The sequence below is a fragment of the Rattus norvegicus genome, chromosome 5 (assembly GCF_021556685.1).
Source record: "Rattus norvegicus strain SHRSP/BbbUtx chromosome 5, alternate assembly SHRSP_T2T, whole genome shotgun sequence".
Classification (NCBI taxonomy): domain Eukaryota; kingdom Metazoa; phylum Chordata; class Mammalia; order Rodentia; family Muridae; genus Rattus; species Rattus norvegicus.
This window is the reverse complement of record NC_141538.1, coordinates 78,109,463-78,126,532: the sequence shown is the minus strand read 5'-3', so window position 1 is coordinate 78,126,532 and position 17,070 is coordinate 78,109,463. Positions and strand designations below refer to the sequence as shown.

Genomic DNA, 17,070 nt, shown 5'->3' with positions numbered 1-17,070 from the left:
CATTTTTAATTCCTTCAACTGTTTGATTGTGTTTTCCTGGAATTCTTTCAGGGATTTTTGTGACTCCTCTCTATGGGCTTCTACTTGTTTATTTATGATTTCCTGGAATTCTTTCAGGGATTTTTGTGATTCCTCTCTGTAGGCTTCTACTTGTTCTCTAAGGGAGTTCTTCACGTCTTTCTTGAAGTCCTCCAGCATCATGATCAAAAATGATTTTGAAACTAGATCTTGCTTTTCTGGTGTGTTTGGATATTCCATGTTTGTTTTGATGGGAGAATTGGGCTCCGATGGTGCCATGTAGTCTTGGTTTCTGTTGCTTGGATTCCTGCGCTTGCCTCTCGCCATCAGATTATCTCTAGTGTTGCTTTGTTCTGCTATTTCTGACAGTGGCTAGACTGTCCTATAAGCCTGTGTGTCAGGAGTGCTGTAGACCTGTTTTCCTGTTTTCTTTCAGCCTGTTATGGGGACAGAGTGTTCTGCTTTCGGGCGTGTAGTTTTTCCTCTCTAAGGTCTTCAGCTGTTCCTGTGGGCCTATGTCTTGAGTTCACCAGGCAGGTCACTTGCAGCAGAAACGTTGGTCTTACCTGTGGTCCCGAGGCTCAAGTTTGCTCTCGGGGTGCTGCCCATGAGCTCTCTGTGGCGGCAGCAACCAGGAAGATCTGTGCCGCCGTTTCCGGGAGCTTCCGTGCACCAGGGTTCCAGATGGCGTTTGGTGTTTTCCTCTGGAATCAGTAATGTGTGCAGAGTGCAGTCTCTTCTGGTTTCCCAGGTGTGTCTCCCTTTCTGAAGGTTTAGCTCTCCCTCCCACGGGATTTGGGTGCAGAGAACTGTTTATCCGGTCTGTTCCTTCCAGGATTCTTTCCAACATTGGCGGTCAGACTTTTTGATGCTGGCCATTCTGAAAAGGCTGAGGTAGTACCTCTAAGTAGTTTTAACTTGCATTGCCCTCATGACTAGTCTTGTTGAGTAGTTTAAAGGATAGTCATTGGTCATTTCCTTTGACATTTTCTGTTTAATTTCTTAGCCGTTGGGATAGTTTTGTTTCTTTGGTGTTCAGTTTCTTCACTCTTTGTAAATTCTGGACATTAGTACTCTGAGATTTTCTATTCCAGATGTTATCTGTGGGCCTCACTGAGTTTTGAGTTGCTTGGTTTGGTCTGCGCACAGAACTTAATTGCATGTGGTCCCATCTATTGATACTTGGGGCTGGTTCTATCCTTCAAGCCTGGTGCCTTGAGGTATTTCCCCACGTTGTCTTGTAATGCCGTACTTTCCCCTGCTTCATTGTCTGTGTGTGCTGATGTCCTGCAAAGGGGCACAGACGGGTGCTAGCTTCTTCTTCATCCCCAATATCCCATTACTCCTTCTCATCCCTTTTGAGGGGCTCCAAATTTTAGTTTACAGCTTTGCTTGCCCATGCAGGAGTGATGGGAGAAAGCCAGCTTTGTAATTAGTTACGTAACTTAAAATCAGTTGCAAAGCCATGAGTAATTTAGGGAATTCTTTCCTCCACACCCTATCTTAATGGGTGAAATGGGAGGAAGATGACGACAGAGAGAGATCTCGTGTTGACAGCATGGCAGTTGCCAAAGTAAAGCACTTGCAGTTTCATTTACACAAATACCATTCAGAAGACACTTCAGATGTTTTAATACGAGAGTCTAAAGGAAGAAAGCATGACATACTTACTTCAAGAGTGTCAGACCACACAGGCAGGCCATTCTTTCCAAAACAGGTTCTATGGAAACACAGAAGAAAATCATGTAATTCTTTCAACTCCTTCAACTGTTTGAGTGACTATATTTACATAGCAGATAAGACTGTTGCATAGTCTTCCCTTAAGATGGCTTACTATGAAATGAGGCTGTAACGACTAGAAACAAATCAGTAGAGGTGTCATGGCCAAGAATTATGAGTCACACATTTCTGTGTGTGCACATGCATGCACACTATGTTCACACATGCCCAATTCACAGGTGTGAGCGTGGACATGCGTGTGTCCCAGTGCACATGAGGAGATCAGTGAACAATCGCAGGCCTTGTCCCTTCCCTTCCATCTCACTTACAAGGACACTTTGTTGTCCAACCCTGTTCTATGTTCATTCACAAGTTCTTCTTTCTCTGCCTCCCGTCTCACAGTGACAATGGACTATTGATAATTTTTAAACTGTTGCTACCTAGGGAAATGGCTCAGTTAGTAAGATGCTGTCCTTGCAGGTATAAGTTCCTGAATTCAATCCCTCAAACCCAAGGAAAAAATGGTAGGCATGTTTGTAAACACTCATAACTCAACCCTGGGGAAGAAGAGACAGAAGATCCCTGGGGCTTACTGAAAAGTTGCTCTAGCTTCACAGCTAAACTCCATGCCAGTGAGAGATGCTATTGCCAAGGGCCAGCCTTGGCTTGAAAAAGAGTTGTTTGAGAGTGGCAAAAATCATGTCTGCTCAAGACAACATCCTCTAGAGACCATCAGACAACTTATTGAGATAGTTCAGTTCTCACAAACCAAAGCCCAGTCTTTTATTTACTTATCAATTCAGTCATTTACTCCAGGTTCCCTTTTGATTATCCAATGAAGCAGCATTCCATGATCCCAATCCCTTAATTCTTAAAAAGAGACATCAAGCACATTTTTTTAAACATTTCAAATGAGTTCAGAGATCTGCCTGTCTCTGTAAGTACAGACAATAAGTTTAGCTAGGCAGGATCCTATCCTCAAATTGCCATTCCCACCCTGTCTGGGCCTGAACCTAACTTATCTCTGTCCCAGGCTGACTTTGAACTCAGGAATCTGCCTGCCTTTGTATCTTTCTGACAAGCTGGCTCATGGTGTAGCTACCTTGGTTCTTCTTTTTTTTTTTTTAATTAACTTGAGTATTTCTTATATACATTTCGAGTGTTATTCCCTTTCCCGGTTTCCGAGCAAACATCCCCCTCCCCCCTCCCCTTCTTTATGGGTGTTCCCCTCCCCATCCTCCCCCCATTGCCGCCCTCCCCCCAACAATCTAGTTCACTGGGGGTTCAGTCTTAGCAGAACCCAGGGCTTCCCCTTCCACTGGTGCTCTTACTAGGATATTCATTGCTACCTATGAGGTCAGAGTCCAGGGTCAGTCCATGTATAGTCTTTAGGTAGTGGCTTAGTCCCTGGAAGCTCTGGTTACTTGGCATTGTTGTACATATGGGGTCTCGAGCCCCTTCAAGCTCTTCCAGTTCTTTCTCTGATTCCTTCAAAGGGGGTCCTATTCTCAATTCAGTGGTTTGCTGCTGGCATACGCCTCTGTGTTTGCTGTATTCTGGCTGTGTCTCTCGGGAGAGATCTACATCCGTCTCCTGTTGGCCTGCACTTCTTTGCTTCATCCATCTTGTCTAATTGGATGTCTGTATATGCATGGGCCACCTGTGGGGCAGGCTCTGAATGGGTGTTCCTTCAGCCTCTGTTCTAAACTTTGCCTCTCTCTTCCCTGCCAAGGGTATTCTTGTTCCCCTTTTAAAGAAGGAGTGAAGCATTCACATTTTGATCATGCGTCTTGAGTTTCATTTGTTCTAGGCATCTAGGGTAATTCAAGCATTTGGGCTAATAGCCACTTATCAATGAGTGCATACCATGTGTTTTTCTGTGATTGGGTTAGCTCACTGAGGATGATATTTTCCAGTTCCGACCACTTGCCTACGAATTTCATAAAGTCATTGTTTTTGATAGCTGAGTAATATTCCATTGTGTAGAGGTACCACATTTTCTGTATCCATTCCTCTGTTGAAGGGCATCTGGGTTCTTTCCAGCTTCTGGCTATTATAAATAAGGCTGCTATGAACATAGTGGAGCACGTGACTTTTTTATATGTTGGGGCATCTTTTGGGTATATGCCCAAGAGAGGTATAGCTGGATCCTCAGGCAGTTCAATGTCCAATTTTCTGAGGAACCTCCAGACTGATTTCCAGAATGGTTGTATACCTTGGTTCTTGTAAGTCTGTGAAGCTCCTTATACAATTCATTTTGCATCCTTATACTTTGCATAGTTGAGAATTACATATTTTTTGAACTCTTGTTTTCAGAGTTCATTCCCACAGCCTTAAGAGCTATCGTGAAGGTCATAGCATTCCACCATTTTGCTGACACACAGACACACCCTTTCCTCCTGGGACTCATGCTGTCTCTGATTAGCCTAGTATTATTAACCTTGGCAGAGAGGACATTTCTCAATAAGGAGAATATTTCCCAAAGTAGGAACATGAAGTAAAATATACATATTTTTATACAAACAAGCCTCATACCTGCAACTGTTACCACTCATGGAGGCCCATGCTTTACTGGTTCTGTTCCAGGGGCGGGTAACCATGTCATGCTGTCCCTTCCACACAGCCAAGTAGGACTCAGCATCCTATCTCAAATGAGTTTGATGGAAATTTTCAAATGACACCTAAAGTTGTACACACACACACACACACACACACACACACACACACTTAAAAAAAAACACTATTGCTAGGTGTGCTGGTGCATCCTTTAATCCCAAAATTTGAGAGACAGAGGCTGGTGGGTCTCTGTGAGTTTGAGTCTAGCCTGGCCTGTGCAGTTATTTGCAGGCCATCCAAGGCTCTATAATGAAACCCCCATCTCAAAAACTCAAGTAATAAAAGCCTGTTAAAAGAACCACCTCCCCATTGTATTTGTAAAGTACAGGTGAGGGGCAGGTACAGGATAGAAGGATGCCTGTCATTGGAGGAGAAGGAAGGATGGGCGGGAGAGAAGTTTGAAGGAAGAGGAGGAGACTAGAGGAAAAAGGAGAGAGGAGAGGGAGAGAGAGGCTGAGAAGCCATGGCAGGACAAGATGGCAGGTGATGTTAAGATTCTGCTCTGTGTATTTACAGGTTGTTATTAATGTTCTCAAGGGATGGATAGTACCGGGCTTTGTATGTTTAAGTGGGCAATTATATCTTACCAATTGGATCTAAAATAGATAAATAAATAAATAAATAAACAAACAAACAAAAATTAAAAACCTGTTAATACCCCATGAATGGGAGTACAGAAAGCCATGTGTCTGTAGCCTTGATGATGGGCATCTTAGTCAGGTTTCTATTCCTGTACAAACATCATGACCAAGAAGCAAATTGGGGAGGAAAGGATTTATTCAGCTTACATTTCCACGTTGCTGTTCATCACCAAAAGAAGTCAGGACTGGAACTCAAGCAGGTCTGGAAGCAGGAGCTGATGCAGAGGCCATGGAGGGATGTTTCTTACTGGCTTGCTGCCCCTGGCTTGCTCAGCCTGCTCTCTTACAGAACCCAAGACCATCAGCCCAGGGATGGCACCACCCACAATGGGCTGGGCCCTCCCCCTTGATCACTAGTTGAGAAAATGCCTTACAGCTGTGTCTCGTGGAGGCATTTCCTCAAGGGAGGCTCCCTTCTCTGTGGTAATGCCTTTTCTAGTCTCCACAGGCACTGCACACACATGGTGCACAAATATACGTGCAAGCAAAACACTCATATACATAAAAGAAGAAAAGTTAATATTTTGCTGGAGAAATTTTTATAGTAAATCAGGACTGGAAAAAGTACAATAATTTATATAAAGATTATGTAAAATTAGAAAAGGTAGGCATTGGGGTGAGCATCCAATGTTAAGCGAAACTAATAGATGATATGTTTTCTTCCCTTCTTTATGTGAATCTGAGTCACCAGTTCTTCTAGAAAGGAAAAATAAAGTCAAAGATAGCTCAAAAAAGTGATTCACCTAAAAGTGTATGCCCACAAAAGCTTAATTATAAAAATATAGTTGAGCTCCTCTCTTCAGACCATGAACTTTGTAACACAATTAAGAGAGTAGTTTCCAACAAAAAGAGTATTGTCTTCATATCTCATACTCAGGTTGTATACGCCAACTCATGTGTGTTTAAATTCTTAATACATGACAATTTCTCCATCAAGGCATCCCTTAAGGACTTGAGGGTTTTGGTTTTTGACAGTTTAGGTAATACATCACTCTCCTGGCAAGTCTGAACAGGCAAGTCATCACAAGATGGATACCCTGTGGTTACGGTGCCATTTGCTACTATGGCACCCCACAGCGTTCAAATTCACAATTTTGTTTAAATAGTCTGTACTCTAGCCAAATGATTTGACCAATTCCAAGAGAGAGAGAGAGAGAGAGAGAGAGTGGCAGGATACTTGTACATTCCACACAAGCACTGAAGTGTAAGACTTCAGGGTCACCTAATTCACTGACTAAATCATAATGGGCTAGAGCTGCCTAATGGAAATAAAATCCCGGTGGGTGCAACCCCATCTTGTTTTTGTGAAAGTGTTGGCTCAACATTGGAGAAGGCAGCTTTTCCCCAGCAATGAAGTTTTGAACTCAAAATCCTAGCACATCTATGAAAATAGATTCTATACTCAGATCAAATTTATAAGGTTGGAAGGACATGTGATGCTGTTATAACATCATGTTTGGTGCCCTGCCTAGGTAGAGCAGGAATGAAGACTTCTGGATGGTTCAACTCCACAGGCTGCCATTATACTCTACTTGAATGGGCATCCTGGCACCCTGCACACCACCAGATGCATCTCATGCAATCTCTCTGAAACCACACTCCTTAAAATTATTCACTAACCCTTAAAAAGGAATTGTGCAAGAACCAAGGCTTTTGATTCTTATTATGATTTTAAAAGTAAACTTAGAGCATGTGTAAAAAAAGAGTTTGATATAATGCTATTCTCTGCAGGTTGTATGTTACACAGACAAATAATACACATTGTATAGTGTATGTTATCATTTAATAAGCTGGATAGATTAGAGAGCATAGAGGCCCCTCTCTTTTTACAGATTCCAAAATGGTTGGTGGTCACCGTCAGTTGAAGGAAGATCTAATGTTTGTGTGTGACAAATTCAAGACTCTCACTTCCAAGAATAGTAGCTAATCACCACCCACATGCTTCTGAAAAAGGAAAGTGTTTATTCTAACCACAACAAAAAGAGAAGTTAAGAAATAATATTTGGTTTACTCATTTTAAACAGAAAAACAAAAACCAAACAAATAACGACTCCCCGCTCCCTACACCTCTAACAAGCCTTGAGAAAGTTGTTCAAACCGCAGATTTATTTCGTCTCTTCAGCTTCTGCTCAGTTTGGGATGAGGACATGGTTCACCCTTGAAAGTCCAGGAAACTGATTACACCTCTGCCCTAGAATTGTGTAATGCCTCCAAACTGTTCTCCTGGAGTCTGTTTCCCATCAGCACTGTGAATTTCACAATATGTTTCCAAATGGCTTTCAGATATTTTTATCCCAAACAGTATTCTCCAATGTTGTAAGCCCTTGACTGTTCAAGGGAGCTTGGCAAATATAACGTAGGGTCAGTTTCTTCTCAAGTTCTATTATTTTTCAACATAAACTACCAAAATCTGCATCTGGAGTCTGACTGCCCTCAGGGAATGCTTCTGCAGGTTGCTTTTTTCCTAGTCTATTTGTGGAATTTTCACACACATCACCTTTGGAAAAACCTTAGACTTAATTAGCTGTAACTTCCTAATGTGATAGATATGGAAAAGGAAACTCGTGTTCCAGCACCCTGAGCTGGTGAGTGGGAGAGCTGAAATCATCAGTTGTCTTGACTTCCCTGTCCAACATCTCTCTTCATTCCATTGTTGCTCTTCACGGCATTAGTATGACCCCCACATAGGGCTGTCCTCCATTCACCCTCCAGCAAGTACCATTTCTCCTTGTCCTCCTCTGATTGGATGACTGCAGACCCAGGCAGTGAGACAGACAGCTGTGAAGTCCAATGAATTGGAAAATTCTGTGAAATTTCAGAAAAGAAGACAGCACAGTTGTCAAAAAGGTTGGGGAAACTTTGAAGAGTAAATCAGAGTCTCGAAGGATGCCGGAAGTTCTCCTAGAGGAAGGGAAACATATGCAAAGGCAGAATCTAAGTGAAGGACAGGAAAGGGAAAGAAATGAAGGGATAATATTTACCAAGTGCCAAAACATTTATTACAATACACCCAACAGAAGAATACTCCCGCTCTGTGTGGTTGGAAAGCGATGAGCTGGGCAGAGTATTCAAAGTTTACTGAATGGAGGATGGAGAGATGGGTCAGTTGCAAAGAGTCCTGGGTGCTCTTCCAGAGGACCCAAGTTTGATCCCCAGAACCTAAATGTCAGCTCACTGCAGTCTGTAACTCCAATTCCAGGGTATTCAATGCTCTCTTCTGGACTCTGAGAGCATCAGACATCCATGTAGCACACATACATACATGCAGACAAAACACATATGAAAATAATAGAATAATTTTACGACATTTAAAAACCATCACAGAGACAAAGTATGGAGCAGAGACTGAAAGAAAGGCCATCCGGAGACTGCCCCACTGGGGATCCAGCTCATATACAGCCACCAAACCCAGACAGTATTAATGATGCCAAGAAGTGCAAGCTGACAGGAACCTGATATAGCTGTCTCCTGAGAGGCTCTGCCAGAGCATGACAAATACAGAGGCGGATGCCTGCAGCCAACCTTTGAACTGTGAATGGGGTCCCCAATGGAGGAGTTAGAGAAAGGATTGAAGGAGCTTAGGGGTTTGCAACCCCATAAGAACAACAATACCAACCAACCAGAGCTCCCAGGGACTAAACCACCATCCAAAGAGTACACATGGAGGGACCCATGGCTCCAGCTGCATATGTAGCAAAGGATGGCCTTGTTGGGCACCAATGGGAGGAGAAGCCTGTGGTCCTGTCAAGGCTGGACCCCCCCAGTGTAGGGGAATGTCAGGGCAGGGAGCCGGGAAGGGGTGTGTTGGTGGGTGGAGGAACACCCTCATAGAAGCGGGGCGGGGGGTGTTGGAGGGGGAGATGAGAGAGGGGGGTTTATGGACAGAAAACCAGGAAAGGGGATAACATTTGAAATGTAAATAAAAAATCCAACAAAATAAAATCATTTAGATTACTGAATATTTGACTCTTTATTTGAAAGGGGGTGGAAGAATATGTGTGGTCACAGTCTGTGTATGTGAGTGTGTAGCTGGTGCCTGTGGAGGCCAGAGGTTGCTATCTGCTGCCTTCCTCTATTGCTTGCCTTGGACCCATTTTTTTTTTTTTTGAGACAGGATCTCTTTGAACTTGGAATTCACTGATTCAGCTACCCTGGCTGACCAGCAAACTCCAGTGACCTGCCCATCTCCATTCACCTTGGCCAGGGATTACGGATGGTTTTCTTTTTTTTGTTTGTGTGGTTTTTGGGTTTTTGTTGTTGTTTGTTTTTTTTTTTTTTTTTGTTTTTGCTTTTGTTTTTACATGATGCTTGATGCCTTGGACTCTGGTCTTCATGCTCACACGGGAAACACTGAGCCATCTCCATAGCTCAGGGATTGTATTTCTATAGCCACTGTCTAATTGGTTGGATGTGTCTTAAGAACTTAAGAAAGCCTTTCTCTGTGAACATTTGCATTGGGATAATAAATGGTGTCTAGTGTATGTTCTTGGTTATGTTTGGTTGGAACACCGTTGGAATCAGAACTCACTAAAGAGAACATGCTCCGTGCTTTCGGTGAATCACCTCAGGCTGCCCTGTAGAAACATCACATGCCTTTCTCAGCCCAGGAAAAGCCTTTTCTCCTCATCTCAGGTACCTAATCTGTAGGAGGTGCTAACATCCTTTGAGATGCTGCCAGATTAAGAGGCAGCCATTCCCTTTCACTTCATTCTGAGCAGTAAACTGTTTGCCCTGGGATTGTCGGCCACGAACATTTATTTCTTCCTGAGGAAGACTTACTTCTCTGTCACTTTATCCCTTAGCCACTTACCTTTGCCTTGCGTCCCACAAGCCCCACCCTGTTCTTCCTCTTCTCTCCCTTCTACCCTCTCTAAAGGGACTTGTTATGTAGCCCAGGGTAGCCTCAAACTCACAATTGCTCTGTCCCTGCCTCCTGAGTGGCGGAAGTTTGTGTCACTGCACCAGTCTGTTCTTTACATGTGTGTTTTTTATTTCTCCTTAAGATGCTAATTTGTTTCCTTCGCTGGGATATTTTGAAGGTTTTACTTATCTTTTAACATTGTTTTCACAGTGTAAGTCTGATGTATTTCAGGTTTCTATCCTATCAACAGATCAAGGAGATTGGTGGTCAGATAGACTCGTGGCTTCCCCTCCCACCTTAACTCGTGTCCTTTTGCATTTCATTCCTTCCTGTTATTTCTCCTCTCTCTTCTGTTTTCTATCGGTCATATTTTCTTTGTCCTTTTCTCTCTGTTTGCTTGGAAGCCATATATCCTTTCTCTTATTCGTAGTCCCACTGCGTTTATGTACACGTTGGAACCTGCCTTGTCGTTACTTTTGAAATGGGTGGCTCTCTCATTTCTGTGTGCCTGCCTGTTTCACCTCTTGAACCTTTCTTCTTTATCCGATATAAAACTTATGCTCCCTCTGATCATCCCTTTTCCTGAGAAGAGGGAGGTTTACTTGATATTCGTTTCAGTCTTCACAATTATTTCAGTGTAATATTAGAGTGCCACTACCTGTTCCCCGAGCTTCTCGGGCTCGGGAAGTTTATCGAACACTATTTTTCTCTCACTTTTGTACTATTGATGGATTTCCTTCTTAGCCAATGAACTGAGACTTATGTACTAAAGTCGTGCACACTGCCCAGCGTCCCCCCTCTCTTGAGACCCTTACCCAGCGCTCTATTTAGATTCAAATGTCCTTTTGCATAGCTGTCTACCTTCATCCATGCTTTTTCCCTGCCATTTGTTCTTGCACTGGAGAAACGGAGCATCCGTTTGATTCCCATCGGTCTCTTACTTATTTTTCTCATTAACGTGTGATGTGCCGCCTTTATGTTGGGCGTGGCTTTCATAAACTTCACTTGGCTGTTGCTGTGCATCTTTGCACTAAAGCTTCCGGGTAAACACAGTCTCAGCACACAGTATGACAGTGACTGCCCCTGAGCCGACTTAGCTCCGCTGTCCTACCATTCTACTGCTCCTGTGAATTAGGCCCCTGGGCAAAGCTCGTTTTGTCCTTATAAATGGCTGTCTTTATCTTAATGACTTTCGCCTGAAAACCCTCACCTCTGTTTAAAGGAGACCTTGCCTTGCACTTGACTGAGGATCCTGGTCCTCAGCGTTGGGATGCAGAAGTGTCTAATACAACGTGTAATTCAACAGCACCTCCCCGTTTACTAGCAAAATGCTCTGAAAGAAGCGTCCCTTCCCTTATGCCATTAGGAACAGACCCCCCGATGAACTTTTATTAAGGACCAGTAGCAATATTAGTATTTTTAAATGCCTCTCTCATTTTTTAAAGTTTTACATGGATTCAGACCTAGAATTTTCTAGCATGTGCCATGGGAATTTGATATATTTTGCACCGTAATGAAGAGTTTTAGAACCATCGTCATTTCCCTGATAAGTGCATTTGATTATGAATCTTCTAATGTGATTGCTTCACGCTTCTGGATGAAAATACACACCCATTAGCTGTGACTTCTCTGCTCAGTAATCAAACCCACTTTATGGCTGTACTTTATTCAATTGCTTAGTGGAGTGTCCCCAAGTCCCCTTTATATTAAACAGCTTACTTTTGAGCTGTTTTCACAGATCGGCAACCCCAAAGGGCTGAAGCTACACATTCAAATCAGACCCTGTCAGCACGGGGGGGATGACTGAAGCAAGATCAACCAGATTCTGCTTTTAATCTTTTCTTGCTGTGAGCTGAGAGAAGTGGGATCTTCCCTTCCTTTTTCTTCAAAAGACCTTTTCCCATCATTTTCTCCTCTAGCCCTCCATGTTCTCCTTGTCCCCTGTCAAATGCTTCCAACAAACATGATGATGAAGAAGTGACTTCATCATGGATATCTACACGGATTGTGCACAAGGATGTCAGGGCAGAGGTGGAGTCGGTCCCAGAATGGGAGCACTGAAGTATGGATGATTTCTGATTTGCTATAATTGGCTGCCTTGGGGGCTGGAGAGGTGGTTCAATGGTTAAGAGCACTGTCTGCTCTTCCAAGGGGCCTGTGTTTGATTCTCAGCAACCCCATGGCATTGAGCGACTCTCTGTAACTCCAGTTTCAGGCGATCTGATGCCCTCTGCTGGCCTCTGTGGATACTGCATGCACATGATGTGCACTGTCAGCAAAACACGTGCATACAATAATTCTTTTAAACTTGCTTTTTTGCTTGAATTATGTAATGATTATTTCTGTGTAGAATGATTGCCTCCTGCACCATTATTTTAAATATTTTTTCTAACTTTCTATGAACATATCACATACTTGACTTCTCTGGCCAATCGTCTGCCCACAGCTTGCCCGCCAGGGACGTATAAGCCAGAAGCTTCTCCAGGAGGAATCAGCACGTGCATCCCATGTCCTGATGAAAACCACACCTCTCCACCTGGAAGCACAGCCCCTGAAGACTGTGTGTGCCGAGAGGGATACCAGAGATCTGGCCAGACCTGTGAGGGTAAGTTCCCCACTGCTAGTGAGTGGGATCTAGAAAGCTGGTCTTGATCTCTGTGATGCCGAATGGTGGTTGTGTCTGTTCATTGGGATCATCTTTAACATCCATGGCTTTGGTCACATGTCTTCTGGGGGAGGGTGACCATTTGCTTCTATTACATAGCATTTGTTAGCACTAAACACATCAGCACCATGGTTCAGAGACAGAACCTGGGGCCACAGGAGTAATGTGGTTGCAGAAAGCATGAGTTAGTACTTAGAAATGAGGAATGCTACAACTTGGGTAATGAATTTGAATAGCAAATAAACGTATCTTGGCCCTGATGGTGCTCAAATTTATTTAGATTTTGTTCATAAATATTTCCCATCATGCTGAAAGTAGAAAGTATTTACATAGTATACAGCACATGGTAGAAGCTGTGTTTTATAGTCTCTATCAATTAGACTGGCTTTTCTACTTTATTTTTGTTTGTTTTTTGTTGTTGTTTTGTTTTGTTTTGAGATACATTTTATCTTCATAGCCTTGGCAGTCCTAGAACTCACTCTGTAGGCCAGGCTGGCCTCAAACTCATAAATCTGCCTGCCTCTGCCCCCAGAGTGTGTGCCACCACTCCAGGCTGCGTGTTTCTTCATTGTACCTTACTAAGAGAGAAAGCAGTTAATGATCTATGAAAGTCAAGAATTAAGGACTAGGGTTATAGCTTGGTGGTAGAGCATGTGCTTAGCATACATGAGGAGGTCCTGGGGTCCAGCACCAAAGCTCTGGGAGAAAGCCTAGGAAATCTTGCATTTACCCATGCCAATATCAAAATGAAGCTGTTTGAAACTTAAAAAGTAGTGTTCGGCCTATGTTACATTTTCACCGTTAGTAAATATCCACCAGGAGTCATATGTAAGAGTTCTTCTTCCAAACACACTGAGAAATCAGATGGATCAAATGGAAAACCATGGGGAATTACAATATATAAAAATAGATGTAGACAGACGGGCAGACAGACAGACAGACAGCATGCTTTGTTCAATAAACTGAGGCAGTGCAGTTCCACAGGCAAACATCTGACCTTGCTTTTTTTTCTCTCTGTGAACCTTAGTTGTCCACTGTCCTGCACTGAAACCTCCTGAAAATGGTTTCTTTATACAAAACACTTGCAAAAACCACTTCAATGCTGCCTGTGGGGTCCGATGTCGCCCTGGATTTGACCTCGTGGGAAGCAGTATCCATTTGTGTCAACCCAATGGTTTGTGGTCTGGGACAGAAAGCTTCTGCAGAGGTATGGAGTCTGGCTAGTTTTTGTTGCTTCTTAGCAGTCTCGCTTCACATTCAGTATTTAAAGTCTAATGGGCTAGTCAGCCATTTGTTGATTTTCTGATCTCAGAGATCATATTCCTAAGAAGCGAGAGTTGTAGGAAGGTTGAGAATTGCTAAGTTTCACTGACCTCAGCATTACAAACCATGTCATCCATATTCCTTCCGTGATGGCTGTCTAGAGCACCAATTCTCAGCCTGTGGGTCATGACTGCTTTAGGGGCCAGATATCAGATATCCTGGCTATCAGAAATTTGCATTGCGATTCATAACAGTAGCAAAATTACAGTTGTGCAGTAACAACAAAAAATAATTTTATGGTTGGAGTCACCACAACATGAGGAACCGTATAAAAGGATCGAAGCATTAGGAAGGTAGAGAGGTAAATGGGTGGGTTACTCAAATTACTATACAGGTAACAAGAACGTTAGGTCAGGCCACAGGCTCTGGGATAGTCAGAATTCTACCATGAGACATGAGTCATGCCAGAGCCCTTCAATGGAAGCGCCTCAACTCAATCGTCCCCAGCTATAGAAAGTGGAGAATTTATTCTGCTAAGAGCCCAAGGAGCTAAGTCAAGGCAGCAAGAAAGAAGGTGGGAACAGCAGTGGAAGCATGGCTTCCACATCAAAGACAGCATAGTATCTCAGGTCGCTCCTATTTGGCTGTCTCCATTATGAGTTCCTAGTACTTACAACCACACAGACCAACCTCCAAAGGCTTCACAAGGGAAGGAGGAGGCTTCCCAAGGGAAGACGAGAGCAAGCCAAGGACTTGAGGATCTCCAACAGCTTGGCTCAAGACTGTGCTGTATAGATTTGACATATAGGTATATGTAAAATTTAATAATTGGTTTTTTGAAGTTCAAACTTAGTTGAACATCATCTCAGTGGATTGGTTTGTTGTTCATTACTAAACCTGCAGCCATGCTCTCTCCATGGACAACGGTCTTTGCTGAAGAGTTAATTTCTCCAAGACTCCATAACTCACCCAGATCTCTAGGCAAAAGATGGTGTCTCCTGGGAACCTGAGCTTCTATATCCATAGGGAAAGCTCATTGATCCTCTCTTTCAAGAGCATTTCAAAGTTCCACAGATGCCCATTGTCTGTGTTTATTGGCCACTGAAATCGAACCCAGTAGAAAACAGGAAGCTGTGCAAATCAGATCTCTGATGTGTATCCTACAAAAAGTCAAGGAGAAACCATGGCCAGAGGGTTGAACAAAATGACTGGCAGGGAAGTTTGGAAAAGTAAACGGGTGAGCCTCAAAGGCAAATGCAATGATAAAGTAAAAGTGGGACTCCAAAGACTTGAGGGGAAGTCTAAGAGCAATGAGATTCCTTAATACAGGGGTGGGGGTGGGGGGATTTCAAGACTATTCACACAATGAAAACATAGTGGAAACCCAAATTAATAAACTGAAAAATGTAACCTGAGAAATTCCCTTGAAGGTAGAGGATAATTTCAAAGATAAAGAAATTCTGAGGGAAAAAAATGATGTGGCAGAAAAATAGCCACTAGAAATATTCCTCTCTTGTTATGAATTCAGAGAGTGAGCAGTAACAGAAGATCAAAGTCTATCACCCCAAGGTGAAATCTTGAAAATAAATATGCACAACACAAACCTTTGGATCTGCCTTAAAATCAGTTAGTGGATGCCAGAAAAAAATATTAAAAACAGACCGGTGTCTGGAAATAATCTTAGCAACATAATCTGAATTCCCCAGAAAAACACAAAATAGCATTGACTTCCTAGTAACAAATAACATTACCTCCAAGAGGCTCCGGTTAGCCCGAGGCTGTTTACTGGACACACAAAATGTCTGAAGAATATATTTCTAGGATTCTGAGAGAAAAATACTTAGAATATCTGCAGTCTCACACCCACTGTTGTAGGGTGAGGGTGAAGGAAGGTCATTTTCTGTCAACCGGTAAAAGCCGCACATCCTTCCTGAAGCAATTGTTCTGACCACATCTGAAACATTTTCCTTGGAGCCACCAGTTCTGGCAGCTGCCAGCTCCATGGGAAATGGCTATTCCTTCCTGCATAGTGGGCAGGGAAGACACAACACTTTAACTCTCTACCTGTGACTTTACAAAGAAGAGTGGAGCGATCAGTCCGCTGTCCCTTCGGAGAAAGGTCCTGACCCTGCCTCCCTGCTTTTTAGATCTAAACCCAAACCTTCTGTCCTACACTAACAGCCATAAAGGTCCATAGTACCTCTCTGAAAGCTTTGTTTGCAAGCCTTGTCTCAGGCCTTTGATCTTCCTCTGCCTAAGCCCTCACCCCTGGCCAGCCTCCTCAGTCTGAGAGGCGTGGCCCTGGAGTGCTCACTACAGCCCCCCATCATTCCAGCCCTAGGCTGTGTCAGGCTCACTCAAGGAAGCATGTGTGTTACTGGGTTAGGGATTTATTTTGGAGGTCAAACCCTATACAATTTGGGAAGGAAATTGAAGTAGAGAGCCCAGAAGATAAGTCGGAACATCAGAATCCCCCAAGACTCGATCTGAGATCCCAGGCCTGTCAAGCTTCAGAGATGGAAGCCACCAGTTACACTCAAAACATTCTGGGGTTGGGGATTTAGCTCAGTGGTAGAGCGCTTGCCTAGCAAGCGCAAGGTCCTGAGTTCGGTCCCCAACTCCGAAAAAAAAGAAAAGGAAAAAAAAAAACATTCTGTGGAATCTAAGAAAGCCTTGCCCTCTATGTAGCCATGCCCCTGTGACTCTGTAGCCAGAAGTGGACATGGGCCACCATCAGTCACCATGATTATCTATGAGGATGTAGAGACAAGTAGGGACAAGTTGGAAGGCACTGGGCCTCCATACATTTGTCCATCACCGAACCTGACTACAGTGACCACTGCAACTCTTCTGTCTCCCAAAGCGAGTGTGGGCTTCTCTTCTGAGCAAGCCTGACCTGGGATCACAGTAAGAATTCTGACCAACATATTTCTAGCTTGACCAACCTCTTACACTAGCAGCTACCACAGTCATCTGCACTGCTGATTAACTGTTAGACTGTTACTATACACTGCTAATATAGACTTAATGTAGAATTTATTTTTTCCTCCCCTCTCTCCCAAGTTATAACTCCAGCAAACGAAAAATTTCAACTTGACGGAGACGCATACTGATAAGCACACATTGTACAACAATAGACATATATTCAGAGGTCTGAGTGAATCACCCATTAAAATAAAAAACTCTCTTTTATGTGACTTCAGTCGCTATTCTGCTTTAGACATTGTGATCACAAGTGGGAAGATTTGACAAGACCATGGATTGTCCTAAAATTCCGGCAGCTTCAC

At 43.3% G+C, this 17,070-nt stretch overlaps 1 protein-coding gene across 1 annotated transcript in view; it reads left to right on the top strand.

Moving 5' to 3' along the window:
- Positions 1-17,070, top strand: part of Svep1 (sushi, von Willebrand factor type A, EGF and pentraxin domain containing 1) — a 176,912-nt gene that overhangs the window by 52,332 nt on the left and 107,510 nt on the right. The window contains 2 exon segments of the mRNA NM_001419684.1: positions 12,302-12,460; positions 13,548-13,727. Of these exon segments, the coding sequence (NP_001406613.1) occupies positions 12,302-12,460; positions 13,548-13,727 (339 nt within the window).